The sequence below is a fragment of the Heliangelus exortis genome, chromosome 18 (genome assembly GCF_036169615.1).
Source record: "Heliangelus exortis chromosome 18, bHelExo1.hap1, whole genome shotgun sequence".
NCBI lineage: Eukaryota > Metazoa > Chordata > Aves > Apodiformes > Trochilidae > Heliangelus > Heliangelus exortis.
The window spans coordinates 746,153-766,167 of record NC_092439.1 but is presented as its reverse complement, the minus strand read 5'-3'; the positions used below and the strand labels follow the sequence as shown (position 1 = coordinate 766,167).

General features: G+C 51.1%; 2 protein-coding genes across 5 annotated transcripts in view; one reads left to right on the top strand and one right to left on the bottom strand.

Moving 5' to 3' along the window:
- Positions 1-13,559, bottom strand: part of PLCB2 (phospholipase C beta 2) — a 38,673-nt gene extending 25,114 nt beyond the window's left edge. For 3 of the 4 annotated variants that reach the window (XR_011729375.1, XR_011729374.1, XR_011729376.1), the window contains exons 1-3: positions 13,104-13,559; positions 10,327-10,404; positions 8,350-8,418 (exon numbers count right to left, since the gene is read on the bottom strand). Coding sequence is in view for 1 of the 4 variants with exons in the window: in XM_071761649.1 (XP_071617750.1) it covers positions 8,350-8,418; positions 10,327-10,404; positions 13,104-13,187 (231 nt within the window). In the remaining 3 variants the exon portion in view is untranslated. The remainder of the gene's footprint in view (positions 1-8,349; positions 8,419-10,326; positions 10,405-13,103) is intronic. The other variant, XM_071761649.1, reaches the window with a different exon arrangement.
- A 3,816-nt stretch (positions 13,560-17,375) lies between these two features.
- INAFM2 (InaF motif containing 2) lies at positions 17,376-18,651 on the top strand. The gene has a single exon (XM_071761978.1). It carries the CDS (start codon positions 17,603-17,605, stop codon positions 18,032-18,034), a length of 432 nt encoding a protein of 143 aa, XP_071618079.1. The 5' UTR covers positions 17,376-17,602; the 3' UTR covers positions 18,035-18,651.
- The last annotated feature ends 1,364 nt before the right edge of the window (positions 18,652-20,015 follow it).

The following is a 20,015-nucleotide window of genomic DNA, read 5'->3' as shown; positions in this document are numbered from 1 at the left end:
TTGTGAGCAATTTTCCTTTGCAGAAGTGAGCAGCATCCCCATGCCCACACCCCCTTCTTCTGCTCAGAGCAAGTTCATGCTGGAGCTTCACTTTTAGTGACAAGTGGCAAAGCATTGGGATTTTTACTTCAAATTTCACTTTTATCTCGCAAACCCACTGGCTCTTGTTCAGCTTCCTTACCTCTAGCACTGCAAATTAGATGAAGCTCAGACAATAGAGAACTTGTGGTTGTTGCTGAACTCATTTCCTGTGTTTGTTACAAATCGGCTCCTCCCGGCCCTTCCTTCTCTGCCAGCTCTCCAGCAGAGATGTCCCCAGCAAGCTGAACGCTGCAGCAGAGCTTCTGCCTTTGTCTCCCTCTGCTCCTCAGGACCAACCTGACACCCAACAGCCTGAGAGATGATCCCCTCCTCAGGGTCAGCCCAACCTGTGCTGCTCTTTGCATGCCCTGGCTTTGTCAGCACTAAGACCTGACACCTCCCAGCACCTCCGAGTTGGCAGCTTCATCTTGTGAGCAAGTTTTCCAGCAAACTGCAGCAGCAAGAGGCAAGGATGATCTTGTTGGGGATCTAAACTGGGTCATACTTTCCCAGTGACTGATTTTCTGCTGCTCTTAAGCTATTTGCTTACTTTGTGCTGCCTGCTTCACGTGGGGATTATGTCTCCCTGGCAGGAAAAATGCAGTCATGTTGGAGTAGCCCTGAATGAAGATGGGCAGAGAGGACCAGAGACTTTGTCCAAGGGCACAGAACTCGATGCCATGGCTCTTTCATAACCTGTGCTCCTTGAGCACCTTGGTGCTGCAGCTTCACTATGTAGCTAGTGTCACCCTAAAGGAAAAATAAGAGTTGCTACATGAAAAGCAGGACAGCCCTATCAGCCATGCAAATTGGAGGAAGGGAGCCATGCTTAACAAATCCACTTAAAAAACACACCAAGCAAACAGAAACCCACTGGCAGGGTGGTGAAATAGAGATTCAGCTTTCGGTTCACTTCCCACCCTCCTATTTCCCTAAAATCCTCATCTGTGCAAACCAGGTTCATAGTCCACAGAAAAGCAAATTCTTATGCAAATGCAAACAAAGAGCCAGGCATCATGCAAGAGGCAGAGAGAGAGAATCCCTTCCCTGCTCCGGAGGGGACACTGCTGAGTGAGAGCTGGGATCTGCCAGGGCTGCAGGCACTGCCTACACTGACAGCTTTCTGTCCTCATGAAACACCCCACACCATGCTTGTGGTGTCAGAGGACAGGACTGGACAGAGCCTTCTTGTTTGGGGAGGAAAGGTCGTGTTTGGTTGCCAGAAGGGAAGGGAGCAGCACCACAGCTTGTCCCCATGCCTTTGGCTCTGCAGGTGACACTCACATCCCCGTGGGCAGCACTGCTCCGTGGTGGGATCCAGCAAGGGGAGGGCCAGCCTGTTCCTGTGCCAAGCAGCTCAGCAACACCAGGCAGGGCAGAAATAAAACAACAGAGAGATGAAGCATTCTCAGCTCTCACTGCTGTCTTATCTCAAGGAAGCGGAAAACGCAGCAGCACAGAGATTCACGTGGCACAAAATAACCCGAGGCTTTCTGGAAACCAGCAGGAGCAGAGAGAGAGAGAGATGCAGCCTGGGCCTCCTCAGGAGCTTCTGGCCCTGTGGTCTGAGAGCTCACACTGTGGAAAGATGGAAGAGGCAGAAAAAGGGCCCAGCATGGCAAAAGGCCATTTTCCAGATCTGATTATTTGCTTGCTCAGCCCCTGCTCCACTATTTATAAATCCCTTGAGAGCCACGGGCTTCTGCCTGCCTTCCTCTTGCCTGCAGACTTCATTTTGTCCCCACGTGGCTTCTTGAGATCACTGATTTGGAGGCCTGAACTTTGCTCAGCCCCATCCTGAGCTCATGCCCTTTGCTGAGGTGATGCTCAGCCCCCAGAGCTGCTGCCTCCCCCTGCAGACCGGGTCCCCTGGGACCACCCACAAGGAGTTTATAGTTCCCTGGGCTCAGCTCCCAGCACTGCTGGCTCCTCAGCACCACCCTCTCCTCCTTTATCATCTTAAAACATGACATATGAAATACCTTGGTATCAATCTTCTCCCTTGTGCACGTTCAGTTCAGAGTCTGCACAACAAAACGCATCCAGAGGACTGAAGCTGTTTAACAATCACGACAGTAAAACACAACTTCCATTTTTATGGAAAATCATGCTTCTTTTAAAGCCACTGCCTGCTGAAATGTCTAAACAAAACCCTAGGGAAGCCAACAGCCCAGAAGCCTGGCCTAAAAAGTCATATTTTGGTCCTATTTATTGCATTCTCTGTCAGTGTTCTGGGGTGTTGGTGCATCAGAACACAACGCAAATGGAGCCGCTGTCACTGCTCCTCCTTGCTGAGAGGAAAGCCCAGGCCTGCACTGGGAACATCTGGAGCTGCTCAGCCACCTCCAGCAGCTTTTTATCTTGCCTCACTCCTGTTCAAAGTCCCTGCTAATTCTTATCTTTATTACTCTTGAACAGGCGCCACAGCTCAGCCTGCGCCGTCTCTCCCAAAAAACGTCTGTGGAGACAAAACACAGCAGGACACCGAGCAGCTCTCAGAAAACACAGCACGGGGGGAGAAGGGGAAAACTGCACGTGGCAGGAAAGGTCACGGGAGGACTCGAGGGCTGTGCGTGTGCTGATACGGGAGGTGGGGACAGGGGAGAGCCTGAGCTCTGAGGCTGTCCCTCACCTCCAGCTCCTCCGGGCCCTGCTCCCCCGGGGGTGGCTCCAACCCTCACTGAGCCATTCCCAATGCCACAGGTAGCTCTGCTGGGCACTACAGCTCCACAGGTAGCTCAGCTGGGCACTGCAGCTCCACAGGTAGCTCTGCTGGGCACTACAGCTCCACAGGTAGCTCTGCTGGGCACTACAGCTCCACAGGTAGCTCTGCTGGGCACTACAGCTCCACACCTAACTCTGCTGGGCACTACAGCTCCACACCTAACTCTGCTGGGCACTACAGCTCCACAGGTAGCTCTGCTGGGCACTACAGCTCCACAGGTAGCTCTGCTGGGCACTACAGCTCCACAGGTAGCTCTGCTGGGCACTACAGCTCCACAGGTAGCTCTGCTGGGCACTACAGCTCCACAGGTAGCTCTGCTGGGCACTACAGCTCCACAGGTAGCTCTGCTGGGCACTACAGCTCCACAGGTAGCTCTGCTGGGCACTACAGCTCCACACCTAACTCTGCTGGGCACTACAGCTCCACACCTAACTCTGCTGGGCACTACAGCTCCACAGGTAGCTCTGCTGGGCACTACAGCTCCACAGGTAGCTCTGCTGGGCACTACAGCTCCACAGGTAGCTCTGCTGGGCACTACAGCTCCACACCTAACTCTGCTGGGCACTACAGCTCCACACCTAACTCTGCTGGGCACTACAGCTCCACAGGTAGCTCTGCTGAGCACTACAGCTCCACACCTAACTCTGCTGGGCACTACAGCTCCACAGGTAGCTCTGCTGGGCACTACAGCTCCACACCTAACTCTGCTGGGCACTACAGCTCCACACCTAACTCTGCTGGGCACTACAGCTCCACACCTAACTCTGCTGGGCACTACAGCTCCACAGGTAGCTCTGCTGAGCACTACAGCTCCACACCTAACTCTGCTGGGCACTACAGCTCCACAGGTAGCTCTGCTGGGCACTACAGCTCCACAGGTAACTCTGCTGGGCACTACAGCTCCACAGGTAGCTCTGCTGGGCACTACAGCTCCACAGGTAACTCTGCTGGGCACTACAGCTCCACAGGTAGCTCTGCTGGGCACTACAGCTCCACACCTAACTCTGCTGGGCACTACAGCTCCACACCTAACTCTGCTGGGCACTACAGCTCCACACCTAACTCTGCTGGGCACTGCAGCTCCACAGGTAGCTCTGCTGGGCACTACAGCTCCACAGGTAGCTCTGCTGGGCACTACAGCTCCACACCTAACTCTGCTGGGCACTACAGCTCCACAGGTAGCTCTGCTGGGCACTACAGCTCCACACCTAACTCTGCTGGGCACTACAGCTCCACAGGTAGCTCTGCTGGGCACTACAGCTCCACAGGTAGCTCTGCTGGGCACTACAGCTGCCTGCCCACCCCCTAACCACCTGCAGTGTCAGGAGCAGGTCCTGCAGTCCCTGTGGCCTGGTGAGTGAGCACACACCACATTCTGTCACCAGTGGGTTTTTCTCTGTGGTCGCTTTGGTGTGACTCTTCCTGCTGTGCATTGGAGAGGTCACAAAGAAAAACCCCAAACCTCTTGCTTCAGCAGCAGCTGGGAAGTGTTCCTGGCAGCAGGAGGTAACCCCCAACACCCCCAGCACAACCACACGGTGGCAGGGAGGCTGGTGTCACCTCCAGCAGAAAAGCTCAGGGCACCTTCCACCCTCCTTGAGCCCCAGCCAGAGAGAGCACAGTGCCTGGCAGAAGGAACAGTGCAGGTTCTCACCAAGCACTTCCCTTCCTTGGAATTCCTTCAGCCACAGCTCAGCAGGAAAAGCAGAGGCACAAGCTCTGCCTCAGTCTGGATTCACCATGGCATCACTTGCAAGGAAAGGGAGCAGAGGGAAGGAGGATGCCTGGTTTGCTATTGGTACTCTGCAAAGCTCTTCCAAGCTGTCATCTTGTTCTCCTTGTCTTAAAATTATTCCTTTCTCCTCCACTTTTAGCCAATAAAACAAGTAACAGTTGGTATTTATTATTATCCATTCCACAACCATGCCAAGCCATGATTTTGGATCAGGGGACACAGCACCCTTCTGCATTCTTCCACCCTTCACCCCTAACAGATCTTTCTTTTTTTGTCACATTTCATTTGCACTTTTTTGGTCATAATGTGGCTGCCCCGTGTGGAGGGTGAGGGGGTGCACGTTTAGGAATTTTCACTGCTTCCTGCATTCCTTTGGACAAATTCTGTGATTCTGTGAAATTGAGGAAAGGCAAGTGAGGGCTTGGAGCAGAAGCAGAGTGGGCAGTACAGCTGTGTGCAAATAAGTTTCCAGGACTGGGGGACACTTCTCTCCCACCAGTTTGGGTCAGTGACCATTTCAGTGCCCACACAAGACTTCCCATCACCCTCTAAAGAGAATGGTGGATAAGGAGCCAGCCTGGTGCATTTTACTACATGATGTCATAAAAATGATAAAAAAATTCCCCGAAAGAAAAATAAGACATTTCTAAGTAAGTCTCTGTGAAATGCAGAATTCAAAAAGCATTTGGGGTTTTCAAAGCAGAGGTTTCCATCAGGTGGATCACTTCTGCCTGCTGAGAATACTTAATAAATCACTTGGTCCTTTGACCTTTGTTTTGCTTCTTGTGGAAAAAAGAAAGAAAAAAAAAAAGAAAAAAAAAAAAGGAAAAAAAAAAAGGAAAAAAAAAAAGGAAAAAAAAAAAGGAAAAAAAAAAGGAAAAAAAAAAGGAAAAAAAAAAGGAAAAAAAAAAGGAAAAAAAAAAAGGAAAAAAGAAAAGGAAAAAAGAAAAGGAAAAAAGAAAAGGAAAAAAGAAAAGGAAAAAAGAAAAGGAAAAAAGAAAAGGAAAAAAGAAAAGGAAAAAAAAAGGAAAAAAAAAAGGAAAAAAAAAAAGGAAAAAAAAAAGGAAAAAAAAAAAGGAAAAAAAAAAGGAAAAAAAAAGGAAAAAAAAAAAGGAAAAAAAAAGGAAAAAAAAAAAGGAAAAAAAAAAAAGGGAAAAAAAAAGGAAAAAAAAAAGGAAAAAAAAAAAGGAAAAAAAAAAGGAAAAAAAAAAGGAAAAAAAAAAGGAAAAAAGAAAAGGAAAAAAGAAAAGGAAAAAAGAAAAGGAAAAAAGAAAAGGAAAAAAGAAAAGGAAAAAAGAAAAGGAAAAAAGAAAAGGAAAAAAGAAAAGGAAAAAAAAAGGAAAAAAAAATTAAAAAAAAGAGCTGAAGAGCTGCAGCCAACTCCCAGGACTGTAAAATACAGTCTGGCCTATTCCAAGGGCTAGAACACAACACAACAGCTACACCAGGTCAGAGCACAGATCCATCCAGATGCCTGGGGAAAAGCAAAAGAAGGGAGCAAACACAGTGATACCTCCCTGACAGATTTCTGCAGCTTCCAGGAATTTATGATTCAGCAGCTGCCAAAACCAGAGACATTATTTTGCATTCAAACCCCCCCAAGGGCATTACCTTCTCATCCTTTTTAAACCTGTGTAGGTTTTCATGACCTTTTTCATGAGTTTTTCATGAGGGAGCCCTCAGCACAGCCACAGGGGGGGCACAGCAGCAGCACCTCCTTCTCAGGGTGCTCAAACTGCCTTTGGAAAATTCCACTTTTTGTGCAGCTCTGGAAGAACCACTGAGTAACTGCTTTGTGCTCACCTTCTCCACTCAGCTCCTGATTTTACAGCCCTACACAACAGTCCCACACATCCCATTCAGTTTGGTTTTTCTTTTTGGCTAGATAAGTCCTTGCCTACTCTGAAGCTCTTCCTACAACAGCCATTTCTTTCTTTTATTAATTTTGCTGCTCATCTCTACCTTTTCAGTTCTTTGTCTTATGTATATGAGGACACAAGAAATGCACAGAAACGTGGGTGCACTCAGGGTGTACACAGTGGCATGATTTTCTAATTATTTCCTGACATACAACCTACCTTTCTTTGAGCAAATATTACTGAACAGTGGTTTGGTATTTTTATGGATTTACCACACCCTCAAGATCTTGCTTTGGAGTAGCAACAATCAACTCAGAGCCCGTTGCTACAGAAAGTTAGGATCAGGGTTTTGTTGGTTTTTTTTTTCTGTGTGCACTGTCTGATCTTTATCTGCACTAAATTTTATCACTCATTAAATCATCCAATGAGCAATTCAGTGTCTTTATAAACATCAGCCCTTATTTTATTCCCCCAAATAACTGGGTACCACTGGCAAACTTTGTCTTGTCTCCTTACACCTCTTTGCAGCTCACAATGAGCACAGAGGATGGCCCAGGCCCTGCTCTTTCTGGGAGTGTCCAATTAGCCTGCCTTACCTAATTGATAAGAAGTGCTTACTGCTGAGAGTTGAACACCCTAGAGAACAGCACCTCATGCCTCCTTTAAGCTGGCCTTTTCTTTGCTGTGTTCTGTCTGGAGTGTAGCAACGAGTTCTATCAGCTCCAAATATTTTATTCTACCAATGTATTTTATATTCCCAATGAAAATACCCAAAAAAAACCCCCAAAACAACAAAACACACTCCTGGGAGCTTTTTTCCAAATACAGTTCCCACAAAGCAAGCTGGAGACAAAGTTCTGTTGAAAACTCAAATACATTTCATTCTAATGAACTGCCAAGAAGAAAGGCATTTTTTCTCAGAAGGAGTTGTGTAAGATGAGTGCTGCTCTTAGCACCCATCTCATTATGGTCTTTTCTGAGAAACATGGGAGCTCTGAAGAGTCATTTTCAGAGCAGTATTAAGAAAACAAACACACTACTCATGCAAAGAGGCTGCTCAAGTCTCTCAGTATTGATTGCAAAACCTTCCCTTTTGGGTCAGGCTGAGAATCACCTATGTGGCAATCTGGAGCCATCCTCTCCACGCCACTCTTTCCTTTTCACTTTCAGGCTTTACTTAATTTTTTTTTTTTTCTGTTTGCCTTTTCCATACATGGGAAAAACAGACAAAAAAACCAGAAAAAAAAAAGGCAAAAACAGACCCAGAAGAAAGTCCTAACAAGGACAACTTTGCTGTGGGAAGCTTAAATTACAACTGAAACCAAGAACAAAGCCATAATCCTGTGCTGCCCTTAGTCTGCCACCCTGCAAACACACAATTTAAAATTATTTGAGAAAAAATCCCAACAAAACAGAGCAAATCTCCATGAGTACATTTTCATCCCTTTAAAGGGAAAAAAACCCCTAAACCACCCCACCACACACTGTGTTGGAGTCTCACTGTAACTCCAGGTTTGTAACTGCCTTGTCACAGCCTGTGCCTCTCTGGTGACTCAGTACAGAGGCATCACATCTCCTGCAGGACTTCTCAGCAGAGCTGGGTGACCCTAAAGGCCAGGCCAAGATGAAAGCTGGCCAGCTGCCTGGGGAGGGACACGTACAGACACTGCACACACCAAAAAACAGCTCTTTTGGAAGGGAACTGTTGGGTTTTGACATATTGTGTCCAACAAGCTCATACACCACAGTCTGGATGTGCCTTTCTTTGGGGTGTACAGAGAACCCCCAGAGAGCTCAGGGACAAGGTATGTTTTCTCTATATTTACAGAGCTGTGATGTAAAGAGACAAGAGCCTCTCCACCTTCCTGTAACAGAACTGCCTCAGCTTATGCCAAAGCCCCAGGCAGCCTCTGCCTCTCCCACCAGCAGACATGAAGCTGTGCACTCACCTTGGGGATTTTGGCAAACCGCCCCACTCGGGTATCCCGGATGCTGGTTATGTCCAAAATCTCCATTTCCTGCAACAGAACAAGGGCAGGGAAGATGAAGGAAAGGCTGAGGAGTAAGGAAAGATGCATTGCAGAGCACGGGTCACTCACTTTCACCTAATCTCTTCTGAAGCAATTCCCATGGGGGATATTCCTCCCACCTGGCAAGCTGTTGTGTTTATTTGGTTTGTTCTTTTAATATCCAACCTGAGCTTCCTTCCTCTGTTACTAATTTGCCTGTTCACCACAGATCTGGAGAACAAATTATACTTGTTGCAGCAGTATATTCCGAGATCACAAGGAGGAACAGTGTGGATACCATGTTTTCTGCCTGTATCCTCATTTCACTGTCAAGCAGGAGGGAAATTTTACCCCCAGTCCCACTCCTTGCTGAATCCCCAGCACAAAAGCAGTGCAGTTTTTCTTCCGTGCTGTTCACAACAAGCAGATCTTAACAAGAGTCAGACACAGATTGATATTGGCCACAGGAGCTCAGCAGAAGCTACAGCCCATGCCATGCTCTGTATCAGCCCATCTCCTGGCAGCCTGCACGTGAGCTTCACATGGCTGCCCCAGCCCCCCCTGACAGCCAGCATCTAACCCTGACCCCAACCATCCTCTGATTCCCTCAGAGCACAGGGAAGATGCCAGACAAAAGCTTCCTTAAGGATGTGAACCAGGCTATTGCTCCCCTGTGGCTCTCAGATTTGTTTATGGTTTGGTTTAAGTGCTAATCAACAGCCTTTTCCAGGAATGAGACCCCCTCCAGGCTGGCTTTCCTCATCTCAGCTGTGCCCTGGACTACTAACCCAGGGGAATCTCTCTTTAGAAGGGGGACAACAGCTCCCCTTGCCCCTTTTTATGCACCTCCCCCAAGGGCTGCCACTTCTTCCTGCTGTCTGGCTGGATCCTTTCCAGCAAAACTTCTGCTGCCAGGAGTGGTCCTTGAAAAGGGGAAGGAGAGTGACAGAGAAGTCTGAAAGGAAAGCAGCACAACTTCTAGATGGATGTGACAGTCCCCAGCCTCCCAACACTGTGTCCTCAGAGGGGCAGGGGCTGTGTGGCAGTGCCTTGTCCCCACTGCCACACCATCTTCTGAGAAGGCAGAGCTCACCAAAACCCCTCAGGTCCCTGGGCAGGCACCCTGCAGGACTGCTGCCTCTCCCATGCCTCTTCAGCATGTAGGTCACGGGGAGGAAGCAGAGCTGAACCACAGCTCTGGAAAGCAGAAGTAAGCCCAGCCTTCCACCTCCAGGCAGCCAGACCTCTCCAGCCCTTGTTGTTACTCAACAGCAAGGAACTGAATTCTCTTTCCTCAATTTCTTGCCTCCTTCTCTCCTCCAGCACCCTGAGCTTTTTCCTCTGGCAGCTTTTCCTCACACCCACCCGGGCCTGAGAGGAGCAGAGCACAGCTCACTCTGCAGACTTGCTGGAGTCTCTACATCACTATCATCAGGTGTTTTTTAAATTAGAATTTCTAAAGCCCCAACAAGTCAGTTAATGACAACACAGGCTGCACATGAGGCACACGTCAGGAACCTGCACACATTTAATTCCATACATGTAGCCATTTTCTTTCCAGGTGCAGCACTGGCTGGGAGAACCCTTTAGCATGCAGGGTGAGAGGGCTATCAGAGCTCCTGTTCTCTGTCAAACCCTCCTAATGAACCTTGCAGGCAGCAGATGCCAGCCTGACAAGCACAAGAAGGTCACACTCATCTCTCAGCTCAGTTGCAGCTGAATTTCCTGCTCTTCCCTGGAACTCTGCAGACAGACAAATCTGCCACTTGGAAAGCTCAAGATTCCCAGGTCCTTTATAAGGGTTTCCAGCTAAGTGGAATGAATGTGGTAGTTTGCTCTTGAGTGCAGAACCCGAGCACTTCATGGTGTTTTAGACCTGGCTATTCAGAGACCAAGCTGGGAAGTCTTAGCACTTACTTTATTCTGATAGGTCCAGTACAAGTAAAAGCCCTTTGGATCCACCCGAAGGATGACAGGAGAAGCACTTGCTGTTTCCTGACACACACAAATTAGAAAAACAGAAGAAAGAAGGTTAGCACCTCGTGGGACTTGGAGACCCAACCCATCATGGGATGTGAGGTTCCCCATTCAAATGCAGACTCAGTCAGGTGAATCATCTTCTGTGATTTATGGAAATGAACCACAGGACTTCAGTGCATCTCCAGAGCAACAGTGTGAGCTGTGGAAGCTCTGCTGGAGCCTGAGTCTCACACCTCACACTGTACATTCAGCTGGAACAACCCTGTTGGGTACTGCTGATGGGCACTGCTGGTGCTCCCTGAACAAGCCACAAGGAGCAGGCAGGCACTGCAGTGCCTCTGCTGAGCACTGTGCCATGGTTCTAGATTAACCTTATCTCCTCCAAACCACCTTGCTTGAAAGGAAGAAGAGGGTGAAACAAGGACTGCTGACAGCTGCTCTGATCAGGGACCTGGACATGGTGAGTCCTGCAGAAGGTGGCCTGGCAGCCAAACTGGCTGCTGCTCCCACTCAGGGAGTTCAGCTCTAGGGCAGAAAGCAAGCAGCACCTGGTGAAATCCTGTCACCCAAAATCCTCAAGAGACAGGAACATTTCTGCTTCTGCTACAAGGGCTTGGAGTCAGCACAGAGCCAAGCATACAGGCACTTGCTGCATGGAAGAGAGCTCCAACACTGTGCCTACAAGAGGTTTTGAAAGGGTTCCCAAGGTGGTTCTTCAGATAAACCATCATCCACTCAGTAGGACTGAATCTCTTTGGTCTGCTTGGCATTCCCAGCTTGCTGGGTGCCAAAGCACAGCAGAGTTACCCCAAGATGTTGCAAATAACTCAGTGAGAACAGCCCTGCCTGGAAGAGCTCCTACTGCACTGCCTCTAGAGAATAACCACAAAGGCTGGGCAAGGTGAAGGTGGTACAGAAAAAGTGTACTTTTCCTTTTCTCAAAGAAACTGCTGGGTACAACGAGGACTTCAGTCCTCTCTCCAGCTGTACAGGGATGGAAGAAGCCAGTCTGACCCTGCCTTCATTCCTCTGCCTCAGGTATTGTGGAAGGGGTTCAAAACAGCACCATCAGGTCAGTTCAAAGACTCAGACAAAAGAAATGCAGGTCCATAACCTCTGAAGAGCAGCAATCCTGCAGCCTGGAGCTCATCCCTGCTCCAGCTGCAGAGTGGGAAAGCACAAGCAGGTGGAGCAATGTGACCACAGCAGCCCACTTGTGGAGAAGGCTTTCCTTACTGTTGGAGGCCAAGTCTGTAAACTACTGGGTAATTAGAAGCAACCTTTTAGGAATGTTTACAAGTCTGTAAACCTCAGGGAAAAATCCACACAGGACTTGAGCTCCCCAGCTCCAGTGGCTGCAGCAGCAAATAAACAGTTGGTAGGGCTTAGAAGACCAACTGGACCCATCTTGGGTTTCAAGGAAACCAAACTAACCCAGGAATTCCCAGTAAAGTACTTAACAGCCTCAAGGTTTTGAGAAACTGGTCCCCAGGGACTAAACACAGAAGGTCAGCAGCAGTTTGAGACAAATTTGGCTGCTGTTCTTCTCAGAACCCACAAGCATGGTTTGCAGACAGTGGCCCCACTGGAAAGAAAGAGAAGGCTCCTCCTCTTTAACAGAAATAACTGCCTGTGATGTTCCAGCCCATATTCCTCAGCATCCATCCTTTCTGTCAGCTGTACATGATGTTGCTTTCTCACTTCTCAGTGCTGCTGGACCATTCCTTATGTAGCACACAAGGGATCTACCTCCCACACACTGCCTTGGGACTTCCAGCCCTATTTCTGCCCACAAAAGTCAGCACTGAGCCCTCCTGAGCAGCTGCTGGAGGCTCCTTCCAATGTGTCACATTTGCAACACCACATCAAATGTTTCTCTCAGATCTTGGTGAACAATTCTGCCCTGGCCTGCCCCGTTCCATCAACATCCATGCTCAACAGCAGACAATTTGTACTCCAGACGAAAACGGGTGAGCAGCTGCTGTCCCCTTGCCCAGGTGCATCAGGGGAAACAGTCTTTTGCCTTCTTAGAACATGAGGAGGGGAACTATTAAATTAACTTCACATGTTCCACACTTTCTTCCCCTCACGTTGAACAGCAAACAGGCTGCAGAGCAGGTGTTTTGAAGTGACCAAGGGGACTCCAAGTGTGAGAGAGAAGCAGCTCTTTGCAGGACCCTCTGAGGCTGCAGCAGTGCCCAAGCCCAGGCCCCTGGCTGCCTGGCAGCTCCCAGCCCCACACGCTGGGCAGGAGTGGGAGGACACAGCTCGTCCTCCCCACTCCAGAACTGGGCCATAAGAGGAAGCAACTCACAGCCCGAGTTCTTCTCTGTCTGCAAAGCATGGGGAGTCCCTGCAGCTCTGGAGTCAGACCCACCCGTGGGGCTCCTCCACACGTGTGGCCCGAGGGGCTCCAGCAGTGACTGCGCCCCAGGGGCTGGGTCACAGACAGAGATGGGTCCTGCACCAGAGCAGCTGCACACACACAGACCCAGCAGCACTCCAGTTACCTCCATCCTCCACGAGAAGAAGTTCAGAAGCCACATCACCGACCCCTAACACCCCTGCCTTTTGCTTTTAGCCTTCAGCTCTCCTTTTCAGCTCACCCTCCCTGCCCAGAGATGGCTGCTCTCACTCAGCCCCATCCCCTCCCTGACCACACGGTCCCTGCAGCCCCTGCCTCCCCCCAGCCCAGCCCAGTCCCCAGTACTCACATCATCCCACTTGATGAAGCGCTCCCCCTTGGACAGATACTCCTGCACCTCTGGGGGCTGCAGCACAGGGCTCAGCACTGACATTCTGTCCTACAGATGTGCTCCTCAGCCACCAGAAGCAACAGCAGCCGCGGAGTTTGCTCCTCCTCGGCCCTCTCTCCTCTATCTCTGCCTCTCACATGGCACGGGGCTCTCTGCCACGGCCGCTGCTGGCACTGCAGAGCACACAACCTCTTATATCCCAGCCAAGTTCAGGAGGGGCAGGGGCAGGCGGGTGAGGAGCGATCAATCTGCATTGTAAATCAACAGCTCAGCCCGGGGAGCTCAGCCCAAGGTCACCCCGGGGAAAGCTGCGAGGGGTTGGGATGCCCGGGCGGGACCGACTCCTCCGAGCGAAGCGCGGGGCTCCCGGCACTTCCGCAGCTCAACTTCCTTAAATTTTCTCTTTGACGAAGTGCAGGCATTGCCAGCTGACACTCCAACTATCTCAGCAGATGTGGACACCCAGCAGCTCAGGCTTTGGCTACAAGCAGACTGCCCCCTTCATGTGACAGACCAAATATCACCTAAAACAAAATTCCCCTTTGCTCTTCACAGACTCCATTTCTGGGGCCTCTTGCTGCACGGGGCAGACCTCTAACTTTTCTCCTTCGTGGGTTCATCTGAACATCAACCTGAAAAGTGAGACAGCCCAGCACAGCAGATGGGAATTCCACCAGCAGATGAAATAAAACATTTACAAAGAATTCCCAGGAACTGCAGCATCCTCCAGATTCGCTCGGGACTGCTGCAGATGCTCTGGGAAAGCAGAGTGAGAGGGATGTGGAAAGTGGGATTTAGAATGAAGAAGCTGCAGGGAACTGACAGAAAGCAGAATTCCAGTGGCAAATAGGGCCAAAACGAGTCCCAGCTTTTTGGAACAAAGTCTTGTCGCCAGAAGAAAGGTGGCAGAAGAGCACCAGCTAACCAGAAGAGCGGCTCGAGAAGAAGATTGATGGGCAAGGGTAATTTGAGACAAAAAGGCAGAGCTCTACAACAAACAGGAGTGGAGAGAAGTGTGCTGTGCTGTCTGGGACAGGATTCCCAACCACACGGTGGCAGCTGTGGCTGCTCAGCATCAGGGCTGGGACTGGGAACTCCCTTCCAGTCTCACCACCAAGCCACACTCCTGGCCACGGTCTCTACCAAACCTTGACCGGGTGGCTCACGCGTTCTGGCAAATTTCTTTGTAACCTCGACCCCATTCCGAGCACACAGAACGTCTGGGAGCAGCCCCTTCCATCGCTGGGCTGTTGTAATGGGACTTTGCAATGTGTAATGCTGTCCTCTAGTGAGCAGCCAGGATGTCGCACACCCAGCCTGCAGCTCTGCCCCCAAACCCTTCAATGAAATCACACCCCGTCCCTCCCGCTGCTCCTTTTTCTGTTCCTCTCTCTGAGCCTGGGGGAGCCCGAAAGCATTCATGACACCGTGAGACCACAAAGGTCCTGGTGAGCCCTCAAGCAGAAGTAAAAAATTAGAGAAGCTTATAACCAGTGTCCTGAACAGTACGGTGTTTGGACTACAAGGGCTACAGAGCTCTCTGCTGGCAGGTCCAGTCCCGGTGTGCACCACCTGCCCTCGTCTCTGTGTCAGACGAGCCATCTCCTTTGTGTTGTTTAAGCAAAAAAATCCAGAGCAGGCTAAGAACAAGCTCTGACTAGTGCCTGACACACTCACTGACTTTACAAGACCTCTGAGCTATGAACCCCAGAGCCTGGCTTTCTGCACCACAGGAGCCTGCTGAAGGCACAGCTTGGGATTTCTGCTAAAACCCAGAGAACACAAAGAAAACACCATTATTGCAGCTCTGGCTCCCTGGCTCTCATTTCCCTTTCAAGGCAGTTGTTAGCAAGGAACTCCAGTTTAGGAACAGAAGGCACACACCTTCTGGCAGCTGCCTGTGCTTGAACAAGGGGGCCTAGAGAGAAAACCCACCCCCATTTATTTGTCCACAGTAAAAAGAAAAGCTTGCACCTGACTTTGGCAAGAGCCAAGACTCAGTATTTAATAAGCACAAGTCTCAATGTGGAAACAGCAAAGGGCCTGGCAAAGAGGAGTCAGGCTCAAGAACCCTGGATTTCTTTAATAACGTGGCAGAACTATTGTCTTCTACAAAGGACAAGTTCACACTGAATCACAGAATCTCTGAACCATCCAGGTTGGAAAGGACCCCTCTGAGATCACCAAATCCAATCCCTCATCCACTCCCCCGTGGTTCCCAGCCCATGGCACCCAGTGCCACATTCAGCCTCTTCTTAAAAACCTCCAGGGATGGGGAATCCACCCCCTCCCTGGGCATCCCATCCCCAGCAACAGCCAAAAAATGAGTGAAAAGCCATTTTGTAGAAATGCTATAAATTCATGTGTACCACTTAACTTAAACACACACAGCCCTAGGGAATGTTTGTATGCAATCTATAGAAAAACCCTGAAGATGCATTTCTGTGACTCAGGAAAACTTTGTTAGCAGGATGCCATCAGCTCATGCTATTCAGGTGTCTGAAATTTGACTTCAGTAATGCAGTCAGGTGCAACAAATCAGGGCAAGAGAGACAAGGGGGAGGGCAGCTCATGCTCTCCAGGTGTATGCAATCTGACTTCAATAAGAAAATGCAGTCAGGTGTAATAAATCAAGAAAGATGGGAAGCCCACAGAAAAGTCACACCTACAAACAAATGTCTCCTAGACATGCTGGCTTACAGCACCATTTCAAGAAAATTAAGTATTTCAGGAGAATGGAGCATGTTATTTGCTGTAGAGACACAAAATGACTTGGGTTGGAAGGGACCTTTTTTCAGGAACTACAGTTATTTTAAAGTTGCTGCATTTTATTCTGTAACATACTTTCTGCCCCAGCAGTTTTTGTCAGAGCTGCAAGGCCCATTTCTTCCTGCAAAAACTCAGAGGTTTTCCCTTTCTCTCCCAACCCTCCACATTTTTTTTTTTTTTTTTTTTTTTTTTGCTATTAAGAATAAAAATATTACTGCTAATTCAAAGTCACTCACTTTTTCTGATGCCTTTCTCCTGCTGTTAGCCTGTTTCAGAACTGCACCTCTTTGGAAACAAGAGGTTTTCTGCTGCAATACACCTGACTCACCAAAGATTTAAGGGGGGGAGAAAATTGTTCTAATAGAGGCAACTAAATCATTCTCCAAAGCCAATATCTTGCATATAAAGAAAAAATAAAAAGGCTAGCCCATACCCCAGAGCAGTGTTGCTGCTGCCTACTGCCCAAGTCAATAAAATGCTTCTGTGGGAGACTAACATATGAGGAGTAAGGTCAGCCCAAACCCTAGCAGCAGCTTTAAATTTTATCAGGAGGTTTGGGATCAGCCCAATTTGAAGGGAACTCAACCAGCCTCTCTCCAAAAGTCGCTGCTTAGCCCAGGCATCCCCCAACTTCCACCAAAGCTGCAGGCAGCATCACGTACCTGAACTTGTTCCATCCGGGAGCTGAGAGGAGATTCCTGACCTCCTCCTCCAGCCCCAGCCCGTGCCAGGACCCTTCCTGGCACTCACCCCTCCTCGCAGTACTCCTTCAGCTCACGGAGCCACAAGTTTAACCAAGTTTAACCCCGGCCTAGCTGTGTGGGGCAGCTCCATGGGGAGGGTCCTTCTCTCTGTCCCTCACACATTTCTGCTGTGCTCCATCCTCCCTCCCTCCCCCTGCACACACTCCCCAGAACAACAAATCCTCCCAAACACATCCCTGCAGGCTCTTCCCCCCTCACACCTCACTGACCCCCACCCTTCCCCTCACACCTCACTGACCCCCACCCTTCCCCTCACACCTCACTGACCCCCACCCTTCTCCTCACACCCTCACTGGCCGCCGTGCCCCCTCACACCCTCACTGACCCTCACCCTTCCCCTCACACCTCCCTGACCGCCATTCCTCTCCTCACACCCTCACTGATCCCCACCCTTCCCTTCACACCCTCATTGACCTCATTGACCTCCACTCCTCGCACCCCACTGACCGCTATGCCCCCCTCACACACCCCCTCACACACCCCCTCAACACACCCCTTCACACACCCCTTCACACACCCCCTCACACACCCCCTCACACACCCCTTCACACCCCCCTCACACTCCCTTCACACACCCCTTCACACACCCCTCACACCCCCTTCACACACCCCTTCACACACCCCTTCACACACCTCCTCAGAGCAGCGCAGGCGCAGCGCTCCCCTCGCCCCTCTCCTCTCCCCTCCCTCCTCACCGTCACTCAGCCCCGGGGTGTGGCCGCCGCCCCGTTAAGCGCAGCCCCCGCCGGGCCCCGTTACCTCTCCAAGCTCCGCCCGTCCGCCGGCGCAGCGCGGGCCGCGGTCAGCGGCGGGAGGCAGCGGCATGTCCTGAGGGGAGCGAGCGGCGGCGGTGGTCGGCGCGGAGCCGGGCCGGGCCCCACCACGGAGGGGTCGGTGGAGCAGCGGGCCAAAGGCCGGGCCCCCATGAAGGAGAAGGAGGCGGGGGTGGAGCGGGGCAAGCCCGCCACTTACACCGGGGACAAGAAGGCGCGCATGGCGGCCAAGACCAACAAGAAGTGGGTGCGCCTGGCCACCGTGCTGGCCTACGTCCTCTCCGTCTCGCTGGCCGCCATCGTCCTCGCCGTCTACTACAGCCTCATCTGGCAACCGGTGCGCGGAGGCGGCGGCTCCGGTTCCGGCTCCATCCCCGTCGCCGCCAGCTCCTCGCAGCCCCGCGCCGCTCCGCCGGGCCCTGCAGCCAGCCAGCCGCCCGCCGGACCCACGCAGGAACCTCCGCCGTCGTGGACCGGCCCCGACCCCGGCCTCGATCACAGCGGCCGCCCGGACGCTTCGTCTCAGCCGCCCGGGCCCGAGGCGGCCGCCGCTGCGCTGCGCCGGGTGCGCGGCAGCCCCTGAGGCGGCCCCGGCGGTCACCCCCCGGCCGGGGACGGGGGCAGAGGGGTCCGGCGGATCGCGGGGGACGGCCCGGGAGGTCGGCACCGCCCCGGAGGGCTCCGGGGGGTGCGGGATGGGGCGGGCGGGCTCGGCGGAGGATGGAGGCCGGCGGCGAGGCTGCCCGAGGTGGGATCCCGAGTCCCGAAGAGCTGCGGCTGGAGACTGACCCGGCCCGGGGGCCGGCGGGGGAAGGAAGGATTTGGATTTGTACCTGGTGGTAGAACTGCGGATTTTTGGGTTGGTTGTTTTATGGTTTGTTCTTTTTTTTCCCTTCCTCCTTTTTCCGCAAAAGGGAATTCCGTGGCTTCGTTTCTCTCCTCACCAGGGCTCGCTTCTCCCTTCGAACCCGCATTGAATTCCTGCGCTGTTTATGCCAGTCTGTTACCTATCAAAGGATATCGGTGTCCAAAATTCCTCACTATTTACAGGATCCGCTGGGAACAATATGAATTTAGAGGCTGTAAATCCATTGTTTAAGTAAAAACAGTTTTGTTTAACGATGAGCATAAACTTATTTAAACACATGTGAAAGGTAAATTGACTTGTTTACTATATTAAAATATTTTCCCAGTATGAAAGTCTCTGTAATACAGTATGTTCTCTTTGGTGGTGGGAGGATGGACTGGGAAGAATGTTGAATTGGAAGGGCACTGTGGGTGGCAAAATGGTTTGCCTGCTGTCACGGGCAGCTGTAGCATTTGGTGGTGTTGATTCATTTGTCATTGGTCTCCTTAGGTAAAGCTGGAGACACCTCCACAACTCCCTAACTCCTGCTAATCATGGCAACCAAGCACTGGTGACAAGAGAAGGTTTGATCTTTCCCAGGAGAAGCAGGTGGAGCTCTGGCTGTGAGGGGTTCCCCAGGTTGTGCGTGGGATGCTGAGCTCTCAGACTGTCACAGCACCTCGGTGGCACCCTGGAGCTGGTGCCATCAGGAGGTAGGTCTGTGCCAGCCACCTCCTGATGTGTCCTGGGCAGGTTCTGGGATGTTTTCCTGTCCTGTGGGCTTCAGAAATGTTCCTGTTGTTGATGGGCAGAGCGAAAACGTGGCCTCTTGATGACTTGAGGGATGTGGGTGTCAGGTAGGAGAGTGTAAGAGCTGTGTCAGTCTGAGCAGCTGCTCCTCAGATTGATGGTTTGGGTTGAATGCCTTAACTGTAGGGCTGCCAGGCTGTTCTGTGTGCCCAGGGTCTGATCTCTGGAGTTCAGATTTTCTCTGCTGCAGTGTGTGTGTTTGTGTTGTGCAGATCATGAGGGTGTTGTGAAATACAGCAGCACTTTTAGAAGTTGGAAGGGGACCAGCTGTATCATACCTGGGCTGGGGGTGGTGCATTCAGCCCCCAGCAGCTGGGCATTGCTTTACAGCAGCTGCTTAAGGGGAAACCAGGAGCAGAGGCTCTGCAGAGGGCAATCAGCTTGGGCCCTGTGTGAGTCCATCCTAGAGCTGTGGGTGATTCTGTTCCTGTGGTGGCTGAGCTGCAGCACATGGGTTGGTGCCTGTTTGTGTGTGCAGTAGGTCCTGGCTGTAGAGGCTTTCTGCAGCTCTCTGAGGGAGGAAAGGAGTAAAAGAGAAACAAAGAGGCTTGGTGCCAGTTGAGCTCAGTCTGTTTCTTGGCTCTGGTACTAAAGGTAGAAGCAGTCAGGAAGCATCTCTGGGAGGGAGTTTGTGTTTAACTTCTAAAACCCCTGAAGATAAATAAAAGTTGAGTGGGATTACACAGGCACTGGGATTTATCTGATGCTGAATCTGTGGGGCTCTGAGCAGTCCCTCCAGTGCACACTGCTCTGCCTGGGCTCCTGGCAGTGCTCTGTAAATACAATTGCTCTCAGCAGACTGACAGAGAGCTGGGAGCGGAAGTGAAGTGAATTAAATGGGCTGCATGGCTCTGTTCCAGCCCCTCCTGTAGCTCCCAGAGATGCCTCAGAGACAGGAGCAGGAACA

Bases quoted from the DNA above. Each gene is read 5' to 3' on its own strand.
- INAFM2 (XM_071761978.1), top strand. From the start codon at position 17,603: ATGAAGGAGAAGGAGGCGGGGGTGGAGCGGGGCAAGCCCGCCACTTAC.